Here is a 17601-nt window from a genome sequence, read left to right on the forward strand (position 1 = left end):
GTGTGTGTGTGTGTGTGTGTGTGTGTGTGCGTGCGTGCGTGCGTGCGTGCGTGCGTGTGTGTGTGTGTGTGTGTGTGTGTAAGGGGGGGAGGTGTTGAAACTTCACTTCCACGAGGGCAAAGAATTTAGTGAAGATGTTGTTTAAGAGGACGATAAGGAACGATGGCGGCGACCGGACATCTTCCGTATGTAATACCATGCAAAGCGAACTGCTTTCCTCTGATAAAAGTGTTGTACAGAGGGCAAAACACTTGTCTATAACACAAGTTTCGTACTTATAGAATTATTTTCCCTCGGTGGAAAAGCATTCGAAGAAAACTATTGTGTCATTCTGAAGTCTTAACCATATATTTTGACCTCAACGTTTTTTGTGAAAAGTTTGATTCCTCAGTTTGGAGAGGTAACTAGTTTAAGTTGGACTCAGTGTTATAGACAAGGGTGTTGCACACTGTACTCTCACTCTGATTGTGACACTGATCTCAGTCTGAGATAAAAAATAACTCCTCCACACCAATCACATTGGATGCTTCTGCAATGGAAGTTTTTTCAGCTGGTAAAAAAGAAAGCTCAAGGTATTTTACCGTGACCTAATCTGAAGTAGCTGGAATTGAGGTTCACTCAATGTTGGAGGGTCAATATCAGCACTGTTCTTTTTTGTTGCAAGGCCACTCCGCGTTTTATTGTCTTATTAGGAACCATAATTCCAATCCATTTCTGGTTGTGGCGCTGTCTGTAAATGCCAAACTGCACCGTCATAGGCGATGCTTCTGTTGCCATTTCTCTGAAAACTCCAAAAACGCCATCACCATACGCCTCCCAAAAGTGAGAAGTCAGAAGGATGAAGAAATAACGAAGTTCTTTTCAGATATCTCTTTGTACTTTTATTGGTTTAACGCTATACGAATGCGAGCCTGAGAACAAGTAAAGAAACTGCCGCGGGTTGGCATCGCCGCAACGCTCCAGAACGAGAAATCAGCGTGACCAAATCTGCAAATTTGGCCAATGACGTGGCCCAGCATGCTATTTGAGTGACAGAACAACGCAAATGCACGCCTTGCGGTGTTGTCACTGCGCAGATTTTATTTTTTACTCAAATTACACGCTAGACGTCGTCATTGGCAAAATCAGCAGATTTCTCACGCTGATTTCTCGTTCTGAAGCGTAGCGGTACGGGCGTAATCAGGCAGGGGTGGGGAAGGGGGGGGGGGGTTCGGTTTTAAAACACCCCCCGAAAGTTTCTGAGCGGTGATTTCCCCCACCTCCTCCTTCCTTTTTTGTCCAAGCTATTTACACACCGCATCCACACATTAAAACGGAAAAACTAAGATAGGATAAGAAAACGGAAATAAGAAATTGTCTGGGCGTAGGATATCAGCCCTTTCAATTATTTATTTACCGGCGTCGTAGAACACCTCCCGAGAAATATTTCTGGCTACGCCACTGGTAGCGCTGTGATGCCCGCCCGCGGCAATTACTTACGAGTGATATGCAGTGTCGTTACACCAAGGATGACGTGTGCTGTTTGCGCTGCCGGGATTTGTGCCGCGGATCCGGCCTTTCGCACTGTTGATCATGTTTTGTGAACCCCTGTAAGCAGGTATTGTAAGAGTGGTTGCGTCACTAGCTTCATGTAATATTTCACGCGCAGTGGGTGGCCGGTCATGAAAGAACATGGCATTGCTCGGCGGCGCGGTATAGATTCGGTGTCAGCGCCATTTGAAGGAGAAACGTTACCTTACGGGAGCAGGACCTATCTGCCTCCGCTCTTTCCCACTGCCATTACGTTGTTAGTGCGCATATTCTGTGCAGAGACGTACGTCTGCCGCTGACACCACAGTGAATCTTTCGGAGTAGGTACTCACGCTCCCAATCCTTTTCGTTCCCACCGCACACGAAACCTCGGAGCTGTGCGTAGACGTTTTCACGTTTTGCGATGTCGGGGTGCGTGGAACAGTTTTTGAAGCTGCTCTGGACACCACATGGCGATTCAGGGAGAAACAGGACGCTGAAAAAAAGAAGGATCTGTTTAACTCCTAAGAATTACTCTTGGGTCAATATCATAATTCGGTCGTGAGGATACGGGTGATGACAAAAAAAGTTACGGATAGTGGCGAACACGAACATGAAGAAAAAACTTGTCACCTCTCTTGGAGGATACATGTTTCCCTGACTCCGCCGAACGTGTCCGCGCTGTTACAACATGCTTAAGCTTGGGCCAGAGCTGCCGCACGAGAAGGCCAGGCTTCGACCCAGGCTCCTTAGGCTTACGAAGGCATCAAGGTGTTCACTAGGGTTTGCCGAAAGGATGCATTGATTTGGAGCAGAAATATATCCTGGTCAACCTCAGTGCATCCCCGTGAGGGCCATCCGTCCAGTATACTTTATTGGTAGGGCACTAGTCGCATGCGGTCAGCACCCCGCTCACAGAATAGTGTATCCCCACTAAGCCACCATGGCAAGTCCTGGAATAAACGCCGCAGTGTGTTGACCAAGCTATGTTACTCATGAGCACCCAGACTGCATCACTCAATAGGCCTAGTAACACAAGTGCGCGTTGAGGTCGGGTAGCCCCAACCGCAAGGAGAATTATTGAAGTCTTCCGCCCCACGTATGGTACAGCTAGAGCGTGAACGACAGAGGGAGGTCGAACACCTCTGCAGGGAAGGCGGGGGGTGAACGCGCACTGGCCGCCACGACAGCCTTATTAGGCTCATTTTACGATTTTATTCGTGGCTGCTAGCGATCCGCTATCAGCCGTACTCATCAAGCGTCCGCGGAAGCACGTCATCGCTGCCAACCGGACACTTCAACTAGGGCACCCAGATACGAGGGCTCGCCTGAATTCGGAATGCGGAGCGGCGGCAGCAGCAGTGTGGAAAGGGGAAGAAAATGGCTCAGCTTTTAACCCTTGCACACCTTATTCACAAGGCAAAGCATGCTAAACACACAGTGCCCGCTAAAAGTGTCCATCGGCTTGAGATTCGCAGCCTTCCGTCTAGCTATAGCTGCTAGATGATTGGATTCGTTCTTTCGTTGGCGCTGAAGGGGACGCACAGCCCGCCCAGCCGGCGCGTCATCGATGGCGAGACTGAGGGACCAAGCGCTGGCGAAGCGGCTGTTACACCAGAAAGAATAAGTTCACAATCTATACAAAATTGGGTTACGAATTAAACCTAGCTCCTTGCGCAGGTTTTTACTGTGTTCAGACATTCAAGGCATAAGGTTCCCCTGTAACTTAATGATTTTGCGTAATCCGAAATCAGTGCCTTTTGTTACCTTGGAATATTTCAGTACCAAAGCGATCTTTTTCATTTGCTTCACATCGGCCCCATCTAAGTACAAAGGAGCCTGTGTCATGCAACGTAAAATTAAGGGTAGCTTTGGCGTGATTAACAAAAGCTCTTCTACAGCGCTCCACCCAAGCCTGAAATCAAGTCTTACGGCATATTACCCGCAAAATCTCCGGTACTTGGCGTCCCCGCCTGCCGGGTCCACTCCCGGAAGTCCATTTATTTCATCCTGAAAATGCTTCCTAAGATTCGTGTAGCAGTTCAAGGCAGCGCTGCAGTTTTGCTCCGCTGGAGCAGAAAACCCTGAGGACAAAAGAGGAGACGGCAAAAAAAACATCAGTGCCCTTGCACTTTGCGTAGTAGTGAAACTGGGCGCAGTCCAAGAAGGGGGCGACACAAAATAGGCTTGTTTGTAATTTGCGATTGAACATACTTCCTAGTAAATTAGTTGAATGAAATTTGGAAGGACTAGAGTTCAATTCTAGTAGACAAACATAAATCGCGTTTACATGGATGCGACAGTAGCGTATCGCATTGGATTTGTCGCATTACCATACCGCATCGCATCGCATGTAGGCAGGGCAATTCGCTTGGAAGACGCGTCGCATCCGATGCGCTAAACCAGGGTAGATCGAGAACGCAAATGCGACTTCCCGAACGCATGTAGCGGCAGTCGCATCGCATTTCTCGGCTCGGCTTGGGTGTTGGGAACTTTAGGCTTAGCATCGTAGCGGATATTTGATCGCCGTTGTCTGTACAACTGCGGATGACTATCTTTAACACAACTTTTTGCCACATTACCATCGCCCTTCTCGTATGTGGAACTTTATTTCCGAGATAATTGCCGTTTGAGCGATCGGTGTCCAAGACATCAGCCGTGGCCTGTCTTGATTCTTCCGCGCAGGTAGCGCCATCTTTCGGCCGCTCGCCGCACCGCGCGCCGCGGTGCCAGGTCTGGAACCACCGCGGCCGTTCAGCATAGGCTAAGCATCGCGGCAGATATCTGATCGCCGCTTTTAAAAGCACCGCTGATAATCCCTAGCTCAATTTTTCACCACAGAAGCATCTACTTTCTCGCATGCGGAACTTCTTTTTCAAGATCAGGTTGATTTGGAAGAGTGGCGACAAGCTGTTGCTACCGTGGTCTGCGGCGGTTCGAGCCGCTTTGTGGGCCGTGCAGGCAGGTCCGGCCGGCGTGTGTGCGGACCGTTACCGAGGGCAAGTAAACGCTTCACGATTGACTGCTGCATCCATTTGCTGGGAACGACGCGCGGAATGTGCACATTTAGCTCAGCGATCGTCGTAGTTGATCGGGTGGACCGGGGAACGACCCGCAGGCTTCGCTTCAGTCGCGATAGACGCCAAAACGAACACAAGCAACTTGCCGGCCTGGTAATGCCGTAAATGCGACCCCACAACTCCCAGATGTGACAGAGGGCGGCACTAGTCTCCAATGCGCATGCATGTAAACGCAAGGGAGTCGAATTTGCCTGATTCGACGAACGAATGCGATACGCTACTGTCACATTCATGTAAACGCGCTTATAGATCTGTTGGCTTCCCTTCCGTAAAGACCATGTATTGCCAACACACGAGCATTCCAGAATATTTACAACTTAACCACAAACTACGTAATTAAAATGAGTAAGTGAAACCCGCCCTAATGGTAGAATCGTCTTACGGCTATTGTCGTGTATTTTTTTCGGGATAGTTCCGAAAAAACAAGTCTTACATCCGCTCTCTGTAACCATACTCCCTCCGTAAAAAATTTCGTTCTATACGCCTATCTGGCCGCCCACGCTATTTGGGGAAACGGAGACACGTACAGCTTCACTGTAAAAACAAAGCTTCTGAAACCTGAAATGAGAATTACCGATTAAGGCGCTGGAATAGTTTTCTCTAGGATAATTTCAGGGTATCGTGTGTTTCTTGCCTGCCCCACTCAGCCGACATTTGACATTGCGTGTTTCGCGCCAGATTCCATCAACGTACGCCAGTTGTGAATTCAATGTCAGAATCTGCAACAATGCGAGTTCATTTTTTTTTCACCAGCGGATCATTCAAATTGCGTATTAACTCATCTACTGGTGAAAACACGTACTCGCAGGAGCTGGATGCACATTTTTGACGGCTTCTTCACTTGTAACGGTATCTCTTGTGGTAATGAAAGGCAGGGCCTTGTGATTATTCAAGCAGCCGAATATCTTGCTTAATCGCCCGCTAGCTCAACTTCCTGTCAACAACGGCAGGCCTACCCACTATAACCAAAATAGGGTACGGGTCATTTCTTGTTACATGAAGCCCCAGGAAGAATTTATGATCGCAATTTTATATATTATATGAATATTAGAAAAGAGATCACATTTGCACTTAAATCTGATCTCTTTTCTAATGTTCATTTGTACTAGGCTAAACAGTCCCATCATGGCTTCATACTTCCCACCGTCCGATCGTGATTCATATATTGAAACCCCTTGCCGGCCTCTTGTGCATTTTAATGGACTTAGCTTGCGAAAGCATTCTGATGACATAACTACATTCCTAGCATCGCTCATCGCTCAATTACCACTTCTGGATCACATGTGTCAATGAAACTTGGCTCAATAAAGCTGATAGCAACCTATACTCTTTTTTATCTTATACAGCAGAATAGTGTCACCGCAGCAACAGCTGGCATGGCGGAGCAGCGGTTTTCATTTCCACTGAATTACAATATTCCAGGCCTCGGGACTTATCAATAAATCAAGTAAATTGCGAGCCTGTGGGGATTGAGCTTGATGCGTCATTTCTCAATATTGATGCCGAAAGCCTGGGTCTATTTATCGCTCTCCTTCAACACGAATTTCGGATTTTTGTTTAGAATTAAACCAGGTTTTGCACACACTCTCACTGGAACGAAAAAACATCGTTATTATCGGTGACGTCAACACCAATCTATTAGACATTCACAATTTTTTGCATACTGCTTATGCAGATACTTTGAATGGACATGGCCTCGAATCACTTACAATTCCGACTCGACGGAATTTTGCCGGACAGGACACATTCATTGATCACGCATTGTCAAACCACTTGGTTACTCCTGGCTCTGGTGTCATTGAACTTTCACTAACTGATCATTACCCAATATTTGTGCGTATAGACTGCAATGTAAAAACTCAGGATATGTATGTTAAAAGAAATAATATCGAAAAGGCTTTTAATAACAAAGGTGCCAATTCCGATTGGTGTCCCGTTACGGCACAAAATGTTTCTGCATTCGGTTTTGAAATGTTTTGTCACATAATTTCTAACGCTATTTCCGAGTCGACCACAATAACTACGAGCAAGAAAATGTTTGCTTCACCTCGATGTCCATGGATGACCGATAGTCTTCTAAAATTCGTGCGCAGGAAAGATAATCTTTATAAAAAAACAAAAAAAAGAAGTCATTCGATTTGACCCTGCTGGTGCGTTACAAGGGCTACTCGAATATTTTCGGTACACTAATTAAAAACGCCAAGAAGAAGTATTATGAAAAAGAAATTGACCGTGCTGGCAAGGATTCAAGAAAACAGTGGAAAATAGTAAAGGAATTTTTAAATAAAGCATCGTCAAACCCCCCTATAACTGCTATTCAGGTTGGTGAGCAAATGTTAAATCATCCCTCAGCCATTGCTAATGCCTTCGTGGCTTCCTTCTATCCTGATCATCCACATCTCTCACTTCCAATTGCCAACGCTTATCATCGTCTCCCTCACAGTTTCTTCCTCAGACCTGTTTCCCCAGAAGAAGTGCGCATGACCATTGCTAGTCTAAAAAACACAGGTGCTGGTTTAGACAACTTTAATTCTGCTCTGATGAAGCTCATAGCACATCTTCTCAGTGGCGCACTTTCACACATAATAAAACTAGTTTTCAAAACTGGCGTCTTTCCTAGTTGCCTAAAGATGGCTAAAATTATTGCTGTACTCAAAAAGGGTCGCAACACGTCGTTATTTAACTATCGCCCCATTGCTATTTTGTCGTTCTTCAGCAAATTAATTGAAAAACTGTTTGTTATTCGTTTAACCGGCTATTTCACAAAATTTTGTATTCTGCCATCTAATCAATTTGACTTTCGACGTGGTTACTCTACCGAATTAGCTCTCATTACTCTAACTGATCATCTTAAAACAGCCATTGATGAAGGTAAATTTGCCGGTGCCCTCTTCATTGATTTTTCTAAAGCGTTCGATTCTTCAAACCACGACATACTTTTTGCAAAATTAAACGCTTTAGGTGTATGTGGCCCAGCGCTTTCACTAATTCTCTGTTATTACGTGATCGGAAGCATGTGGCCTCTATTTGTGATACTCATTCTTGTTCTAAACTAACCAACATTGTAGCACCACAAGGCTCAATTTTGGGACCCATTATATTTCTTGTATACACGAATGACCTTCCAGACCAAATGAAACATTTTAGTTGTATTTTGTACGCTGATGACACGACAATTTATTTTTCTAACACATGTTTAGATTTCCTAATATCTCACCTCAAGGCTGATGCCGCTGAAATCGTTAAATGGTGCAGTGATAGTATGCTCAATATTAATGGCACTAAATCACACTTTGGGATTTTTTTCCTGCCCGTATAGAACTGTTCCGGGAAAGCAATTGATAACCCTTGGGTCGAATTTGCTTCATGCTACTGACCATGCCACATTTCTCGGCGTTGAACTCGACAGGAAATTTACCAGCCACAAATTTTTATTAACCCGTCAAACAGTCTACGGCCTGAGAGTACTAATTAGAGTCCTTCCTATTTTAATGAACGTGTATTAGTCTCACTTTACTTTGAATTCCTTCACAGTCATATCTCATATTGCATTTCGTCTTGGGGCAACACATATCAAACTCACTTGGCACCTTTACAGGTAACACAAAAACCAGCTTTAAGGATAATCATTTACAGCCATTTTTCGTGTAATGCGCTGACATTACTCCGCAGATTTAATATTTTTTCAGTTGGTGATTCAAATAAATATTCTATTTGCGTCCTAACATAAATTCTATTAAGCAAATTTACCTACTTCGTTAATATCTAAAGACCAAACCCCGAATTTCGATGCCACTCGATTCTCACACTCAAATAACTGTATTTTACCAAAATCTAGGACTAACAACGGCAGTCTAACTGCGAACGTTTTGGCGACATCATTCTCGAATTCAATACCCCCAATCATTAAATCATCTGCTTCAATTCATTGGGTTAAAAGTCAGCTTCGCCAGATCATTTTGGCATAACGAGTGTAATCATATAATTGTATATGTGCTATGTGGATGGAATATCCCCTTTAATTACCTTTTTTTGTGCAATACTTTTGATTGTCAATAACAATATTTGGCTTGATTGTGTAAACATGTTCTTTCATTGTGTTTTTAGAATTGTTACTGCTGTTAACCGCATTAGGTGTACTTTTCGTTTGTACTTGTTGGTAGGAGGTCCCTCCCCAGTCTATGACCATGGGACCTCTTGGAGTTATTTATGCACTGTAACATTTCAACTGCAACAACAAAGTGAAACTGAAACTGAGAAACTCTGGCACTTGACCGCACCAGTCGACACTCTCGCACAAAACAAAGTACCTTATAAGCTTCAAAAGCAGTAAAAAAAATTTACTGCGGTGTTTTAGCGACTACATTATGTTTTGCCACAGTGGACTTGGTACTATCGTCTCAAGATTTGCCAAAACTTTTTCGAGGCGCGCTGAAATTTCTTTACAGTCTGTCAAGTTAGCTTTACCGCACACCTTTTTCTTAGGCAAAGTGCAGGTCTGAAAGGTGAAAACATGCGCTAAATCCACCCTTTCGCTGTGCGGCAATTTCTGAGCTCACGGAGCCCCCCGTTTTCAACGGAACAGAAACTGCGAGACAGGCCCCTTTGCAACTTCCGCAGTACGTACTTCGTAAGGTGTGTGTGCACTCTTTCGGCTTTCGTTTCTAAACAGAACCAATTCTAATTCCAGCTGGGTTGTGGATGAGTACAAGTGCACCACGGGTGTCTAAATGACCTTGCCAGCCAGTCGGAAGCTTTACACTAGGGCCTCCCAATTTAGAAGCGAGAACTGTATGTGGGAAGCAGTATGATTTCACTGTGCTTGGGCTGTACGCCTGAAACCTCGGGAACTCAATAAATAAATTAAAAAATGTCGCTATTAGAGACCTAACCCCAGCCTGGTTGCTTTCGAAGCTTCTACTACATCATTTTAACAGTGTAAAGCTGCGTACGGAAGGCTGTTCTGGATTTCTCAAAAAAGATTTTTGTCTGAATGTGGCTTTATTAGATTTTTTACAGGTATTAAGTGAACTCCAACGATACATAAGACGATATGCGTGGGGCCGAATGAAAATAGTTATGCTTCATTGTGGGTCCTCGTACCACCGGTACTATTGCAGATGCCTGTGACATCTCTCATTTGCTCGCGGTTGCGGGGCCTGCGATCCCGGTCGGCCCGGGCGCGACTTCCGGCGATCGCGCGCAGGAGGGAGAGCTGTAGAATTTCTTCCCCCGAGTAGCCAAGGAAAGCGGCATATCTAACCGATGACATTTCGTCTCTGCGCGCGACATTCCGCCCCACTCAGATAACAGCGCCGAGAAGCGTTATCGAGACGCTTTATTGTTCTGCGTAGCACATACCTTCGGGGCAGCGTCGTCCGGCAGGTTACGCGGTGTCAGCTCGAGTCAAACCGCCGCAGTAAAACCAAAGCAGCGCGAATTAGATTACTGATTGAGACCTCGCACTGTGTGCGCTGGATAACGTCAGAAAGGGTATTTGGCATCCAGCCCAGTGCTCACTACCGTCCAAGCTGGATGCCTCATCTCTGCGTACACTCCCATCCTGGCATCGTGCAACACATCTTATTTCTTCGCAACCTGAGGACTTTGGGGCGCAGATTGCATTATGTTGTCACACAACTGCACACGCACGCACACAGCGGGCTAATACGTTTGTACTCAGCTTTACAAAATCATGCCGTGCTCTAGAACTTCCTTTATATTTGCGAAGATGCTGTAAAAACAAGAACAAACGAAGTGACTGTAATTTTCCACCTTCTGAACGTTTCTATGAAAGACGATAGTCTTTCTTGGGCTACTTAAACCCGAAAATTTCAGTCTGTCTGTATGTCTGTCAGTCCCTCGATTCAGCCATCCGGCCAAAAGTTGAAAGAATTCCTGTTTATGTAGACAAAGCCTTTCTGAACCAATATATCTGGAAACATACTTAGTACTACTCAACATTGTTCAGCAAAAGAAAACATTAGGCATATTTGAGGCATAACATCTATGCACGACTGGTACTCGAAATGTTCTTGTAATTGGCAATAAATATTTGCTTGAAAAAAATTTTGATACCAGATAAATACACATTGAAAACGATATTTTGACCCCAAAATAAAAAACAAGCTCACCCGACCCTCACCCTTGTGGTGGTGTTTCCAGTTCAACAGTAACAAAAGATTCCAGTAGACGGCAAGAACAGTAGAACGCCAGAAAATTGAAATGACTTTAAGAAATCTCCTCTGTGTTTGTCATGGGAAGAACGAGACAGGAGAGAAGAGCGTGAGAGGACGGCGGGGGACAGAAGAGGGACATTTACGTGGCATAGGCGATAGAAGACCATTGTCTTTTGACGACATTTGCAGCGAAACGAGAAGATACGCGACCAATTTTTTTTCATTGTGCATTTTACGCATATAATGAGTGTGCTGTCAACAAGCATTAGGGGCCATGAAGACAAAATAAAAATTTGTTTTATTTTAAAAAATTGCTGTTTTAGAGGCCCCCCGGTACTTTTCCGGCAGCAAGTGATGCTTTATTCACTCAGAAATGTATCAATTTAAGTTAAAATTTTGATTCTCCCGCCATATCGTGGGTTTTATGCCGTCTGCCTTGATGTCACATGGACGGGTACCCAAGCGAATTTCAAGTGCACTGTTCAGCCTGCAGCGGACTGCGGAGCCTTGTTTACCATCAGTCCTCCGAGAAGGCGCCACCATACTGTTCCGCACCGCTATTCGTCTTTGCTTTGTTTTTGACCGTATTTGCACCTGGCTTGTTTTTGTTGGGGTAGGTAGTATTCGGTTAGGGAAACATGGGATATGTTCGACAAATAGGGTCACGTAAAACCATGTCGCTCAGGCCAATCGGCCAGTGTCCTCTGAGACAACCCCAAAGCACCACACTGCTATGCAGCTATAACAAGCATAGTGCGCGCAGTAGCAACACCAGTACGCACTGGCACTTGTGTTTCCGTGCACTTTCGTAACTTTCATTGTTTCACCCCACCATTCTTATTGTCACAAAATGAATGTGCCTTAAATTTGAGCAAAAATAGCTCATTCTGAAGCTTATAAGCCCTGCCTAACTTGCGTTTGCTTTTGTCAGCCTCAGACAATCGCACGGCTGTGCATATGACGTCACATGTTTTAGGCCGGGAAATGAGCTAGTGAGTCGTATGGCCATTCCCTTTTCTCCCAATTATGTAGCTTACTTGAGCGAAGTTTACGTTAAAAGTGGTGTCAGTACGTTTCTAACTAGACAATCTTTTGAATGAACCACACTTGTGTTTTGTCTGCATGGCCCCTTTAAACAAAATACCAGCCAAAGAAGAATAAGTGTTTTCTATCTTTCTTCTCACTTTCATAAATAGCACGTCAAAAACATACTGTGTAACAATACTTTAGGAGATGGCACATCTTAAATCCCAGAGAACAGATGACGTATTAACATACCTACGAAGAGAAACCGTTTGCACCAGCCCAGTATTCGACCATAGGGTATTACAGTACGGCGTATTACTGTAGTACTCTACGATCTCCGTTTGCACAGATCCTATACCCTCGGAAGCAGGCTAACGGTTCGCGAGAAGGCAACTCGACATTTTCAAAGACATAGATTTTGCATAAAGACGCTCGTAAGTCTTTTGTTGAGAAAGAGGGAAGAAGGAGAGGGAAGCGGAGAAAATTCTAGCTTTGTCACGCAACGAACCTGCAATCATTGAAGGTAAATGTCTTTTTCTTTTTTTTTCGACAAGTGGGAACGTCTTTTCTCGCGTCTAATCTTCCAATTGCAGGAAGTTAGTCCCCATAGAACTAAAACCACTGAGTTCTGCAGAGTTAGAAGGCCAAATTTTCAGCTCCGCACTAAAGCGATATGGGCTGGGACCTGTTGACAACACTGGTAGCAGTGTCATATGTGTTGGTCCTGTTCACACGGGGCCAGCACGTATGAGTAAACAGGCGTATGTTCTTAACTTCGTTACACTTACTATTTAACCACCTATAAATCCCAGTGCCTGAATTAAAAAGGGTTGCAGAACGAGCAACGGCAACTCAATTGGAATTCGTTGTGTCTGCAGCTGCGTGCGAGGTCACGAGTTGGATTCTGCTCGCAGTGGCAGTTTTGCCGATAGAGGTGCTAAAAAGAAAAGACAGGCTAACGGTGAAGGTTAAAGTTCCCTACGAGGCCAAAATGAAACGTATTTGTACGTCGTACGTGCCTCATAGCCACGGGCGCCTTTCGGGCATGAAAGTCCAGGGCAAACATTTGAACATCATCAAAAACAAAAGGATGTACAGGCATTCGCTATGCGTGGTTACTCTCCATTTGCGCTGTTTTCACAGACAACACGTACTTTTCTAAAATGTCCCAGGTCTGGATAGCGAAAATTTCTAGCGTAGAAAATGAAAAGCTCTTTTGCGTATTTTTGGTGGGAAAAAAATTAGATTGCGATATTTATGGGTTCGTTAAAAGCACCGGAATCAGTGAAATGGCAGCTTGAGTTATATGGTTCGCGAAAGCAGCGGCTGGTTCACCTGATTGCACCAGCAGTAGAGAGATGAGGGCGACTGCGGGAACCATGCTGCAAGTCCCGCTGCTGACCGGCTCGCGCTGCGGTTGCGGCACGCTCGGGCGACGAATAGATAGGACTGGACGCACGGAGCTACGTTTATGAGGTCGTAGTGCGCCTACACCGAGAGCACATGGCCTTCATTGATAAGGGGCCGTCCGGATAGGTTCGTTGTGACGACAGCTTATCGATAAGGGATCCGAAGACCTCGAAGGCGGCACCTGGACTGGCAGCACCATACCCGCTGCCGGTATAGCTAAACTGCGGGGCCGCTAGAACAACAAGGCATTTATCCTGCAGTCGAGACAGCCGCGTTGCCGATATTATTTTTGTACGACATGTATTGTGACCTCAGTAAACCACCGGATGTCATTTTCCCAGGAGGAAAAAGTCAGAGCTTTGTTCCTTTAATGAATGCAGTAGGAAAAGTGTGTTCCTTTTGAAACACTGTTTTGACCTGATAAGTTTTATAGGAAACATGGGTTCATTGAAATAACATTAAAAACCTTTCTTTTGAGGAAAAACGTTCAAAAGGAAAAACTACAATACAGCGGTTGCTGCAAATTTCAGTGGCAGCTGAAGTCAATATTCATTGGCTGATTAACGATCGCTTGATCAAAATAATTGACCGCTGCTTAATTGATTAATTGAAATAGTTTCAATAGCCGTATCATAAACTTCGGTCAATGACTTTGGACAATCGCAACGAAACTGGAATCTACCGCTCGCAGTTCTCGTCAAAATGCAAATGGCCTTACACCACAACTTTACCCCTGTTCCCAAACCCTTCCCAAGAGCAAGAGCAGTGGGAGGGCTGCTGGCTAGCTTACACTTGTAGTCCAGACCACACCTGGTGCTGATCTCCCCTGCGTAGCCGGGCACGCATGTTCGAGACATCCTGAACCGAGGACGCTGCCCACTTGAGGAAACAAACAGCTCAACCGTTTTCCGTTTTGCTGTTTCAATAAACGTTCATTCCTTCTCCAGCCGTTCAGTTAATCCTTGGGAAATCCCAATCTGCGGATATGTTTGAACGACAAGTACCACTGGCGCGGCGATTCGTAGTGCCAGGTGGAGTACGAATCGTAACCATTGATCGTTTAAAATTGATAGAATTAATTGTCCCAGTAGCTGAGACTGCTCATTAAAAGAAATTGACTGAATATATCATTTGTTTGATTAACTATTTTACAAATCTCGGACAAGTCACTTAGAGCCCTGTACTTCATCCGGTGCTGATCACCTTGCATACCTATCTCTTGGGCGCACATAATGGGGGCGTACGATATGGTGTTATGCACAACGCTACACTTCACATATGAGGTGCTTCCCCGACGTTTAATTTTACTAGATATATAGCGGCTGTTCACTAACTTTTAGAATAATAAGAGTTTCAGCTCTCAGGTTTTTCTAAGGAACCCGAGTGAATCATCAGCATGTAAATATCTTTCTGTCCTAGGAAAACACACATGCATCCGCGCATGCACGCGTGCATGCGCGGGCACACACACACACACAATGTTCTATGCACGATTAAAAGTTAGGATCGTTTTCTAGAGCCTCTACGAGAGCAGAGGTTTTAATTCTTAGTCTGACGGAACCAGTGCTGCGGAGGTACCACTCCGCAATGGGAATGACTCCGGATTCATTCCACCTTTTCGAGATGCCGGAATGGAATGGGAATGGAATGAGAACAACGCTAGGAGGAATGAAATGCGAATAGAATTAAGCGCCTTTGGCCCGCAATGGAATGGAAATGGAATGGTGATTTTTAGATGACAGTGTTACCGTCGCTGGCGCCTTCTGGCTACTGAAGTAGCCTAGGGTTGCATTTTAGAAGCTTGTTCATAGTTACAACTCTGAACAGTGTTTTTCAGGGTTTCCCTTAGCCCCAATACACCTGTTTCCCATCATTTTTAACACTTTGTACTGTATAAAAAGTGTTTTATTGTTCACAGTGGCTCCCACATATGCAGTTAATCGGCGCGAAAAGAAACAGGGGTTTTGGAAGACGTGTTGAAGCTAGACCAGAAAAAAAAATATGTTCGAAGTTAGTGGTTTCTAGAGCGCCAGGTCTTTCATATTTGTTGTTTTATTCTTCTGGCTGCCTTCGGCATTTTGCACAACGCTGTCAGAGCATTGATCCCTCATCTGATGTGCATACTGCATAAAACTAATTTGTTGTATTAGATTAATTCTCATTTTTACCTATTTTCTGCCTTCCGACATTGTGCAACCGACAATTTTTACTATATTCCGCTTTAGTAACTTATACAAAAAAGAGCGAAGTCACTGGACCTACATTGGCTTGTGAGAAAGTATTTTGATACCATGTGAGCAAATTCACCTCCACATGTGATTACAAAATAAGTTACTCAAGCTTTGCAGGTTGCAGTAGCGATTCCTAATGCAAACGCATCTCTTAGTCGCTGGGGTGAAATGTGTCCATGCCGTGGACCGCTGGCTGCACATGACGAAATGCCTCCAACATATGAACACAGATTTTTCTCCCTTAGGCGTGAATCATCACGTCTGGCTGGTGGCGCCGTTATGTCGGCTCTTCGTGATTTAGCAGGCCTTTCGAGGCATAGCTTTCTCTGTACAACTGTCCGTGGGGCCGATGGCAGACGGGCATCTCAGTGGCAAACGCCGTGTGGACAGGCCATATATAAAGCGTCCGCGCATGAACGTGAAATAACGAGTCTGCTTGACGTTCTCCTTTCACCCTCCATGCTCGGCGCGCAATGCAGTGCGTTGTGACTGTAAGCCGACCTAGCAGGCATCTCCCGGGAAGTCGGCGCCAACCTGTCGGCCGTCAGTTTGTATACTGCAGCGGGGCCCCGAGGCTCCAACAACGACATTGCCATATAATGTTCTTATGTTAACGATGCCGATTCTCTCCGCTTGTCTGCCGCCTTCTATAGACCAGTAAAATCGAAACCAAGGCAGCAAAGAGAAAATTATGGGGGAGGACCTCGCGTGTCCAGCACCCGCCATAAACGTAAGAAGTTAACTTCGGATGTATTACTGAGCTTTCAAACTCCACGCTGTGCTGCGGTAGTGGGCAGCTGGGATATTGTATGCGACAATGCAGAAAATACAGCTACCAAAGCGCGTTTGTTTCTAACAGTTCCGGCTCCACCAGCGCCCTTGCTTGACAATGCCTTGACAGTTCTCAGCAGTGCGACACCGTGCTTTGCTTCGATCAGAACGTGCGGCCCTTTCCTCCAGTTGTGCCAAACTTGTTCATGGTTTGGTTGCTGTGTTTCTGTGTACGTGGCCTTTGCGCCTGATTACTGAAGCCTTAGTCGTCATCTTTAAAGCTGGGGCATCACCACCATTCAGGTTGGAAGGCCCCATTTCAAACTTTTGATAAAGTTCTGATGCATATAAGTTGCTCGTTCGTGGAGACAAAGTGCCTGACCATGCTTTTTATTTTGCCAGAGATCCCGTCAATACATCGTTCTGTCACAGTTATCTTCGTGAATGTTCTTTTGCCCGGGGCTTCTCCTCCAAGCCGCAGTAGCGCTGAGGATCTCACCCCGGGTATCCTCAACCGACAAACTCAGCTTCCGATACAAAAACTGTACATTTATTTACAGCCCGGCGGGCGGCTAAAAAACAGTGCTCAGGCGGATCTCGAAGACGACGGGCCGAGCTCTCCTGCACCCGGACCGCGTCTCTCTGTCTCATCTTCCCTTCCTCCTGCCGCTGAGGGCCGGGGAAGAAGGAAAAGCCAGTCGTTTTCGTCGATGGCCATCCCATGTGGTGGCGGTTAGGACATCCGGTGCGAGCAGGCGCGGCCTTTGTCGGAATGCGCAGCGTTCGAAAGCGGCGCGATTTACGTGCTTTCCATTTCCGCGCTGCTCTTCCCAGGGCCCGCGCCAGTTTGTGCGTCAAAGCGCCCGACAGTCACTTTGGACGTTATGGCGCGTAAATGATCTTTAGAACAGCAGACCCAAGTGCTTCCGGCCTAACAAATATAGCAGCCCCATGCTTAATATCAGAAAACCCGACTATGGGTTTGTTCAATTTGTTGCGTTATGAGGAAAAAAAAAGCCCAGTGCTTGAGTCGGGTCCGAAACGTCCACTAAAGGCTCCGGGCATACCTTTATACAAGCGGAAAAATGAGGAGGTCATAAATAATTTTCTGTATTGAAGGGCTTGTGTTGAGGTAATGCCAGGACAATTGACAAGCAAAATTCAGGTCAACGTGGAAGCGATAGTGAAATTCCTACGGTGAATACAAAACTGTTAAGGGTGTTCCCTGACGCTGCCCTGCCGTCTCTCGCGTTGGTACAGTGGTCTGACCGTACGCGAAGCAGATAGCAAGATAGCACGCGAAAGGCTGTGCAAAGAAACTGAAAAAAGTAGCTGTCAACATAATTGCTGCTTCATCTCGCGTCGCGCAAGAACAAACCACTAGAACAAGCTAAA

General features: G+C 45.5%; 1 protein-coding gene across 2 annotated transcripts in view; it reads right to left on the reverse strand.

Annotated features, from left to right (window-relative positions):
* Positions 1 to 13344, reverse strand: part of LOC144141116 (uncharacterized) — a 48635-nt gene extending 35291 nt beyond the window's left edge. Inside the window, exons 1-3 of one of the 2 annotated variants that reach the window (XM_077672643.1) lie at positions 13130 to 13342; positions 3452 to 3593; positions 1863 to 2005 (exon numbers count right to left, since the gene is read on the reverse strand). In XM_077672643.1, the coding sequence (XP_077528769.1) occupies positions 1863 to 2005; positions 3452 to 3593; positions 13130 to 13175 (331 nt within the window). In that variant the 5' untranslated portion in view covers positions 13176 to 13342. Of the gene's footprint in view, positions 1 to 1862; positions 2006 to 3451; positions 3594 to 13129 lie in introns of both variants that reach the window. The other variant, XM_077672651.1, reaches the window with a different exon arrangement.
* Between the last annotated feature and the right edge of the window lie 4257 nt (positions 13345 to 17601).

This window comes from Haemaphysalis longicornis, unplaced genomic scaffold (assembly GCF_048455015.1).
Source record: "Haemaphysalis longicornis isolate Haplotype H1 unplaced genomic scaffold, Haemaphysalis longicornis Haplotype H1 scaffold_1, whole genome shotgun sequence".
Taxonomy (NCBI): domain Eukaryota; kingdom Metazoa; phylum Arthropoda; class Arachnida; order Ixodida; family Ixodidae; genus Haemaphysalis; species Haemaphysalis longicornis.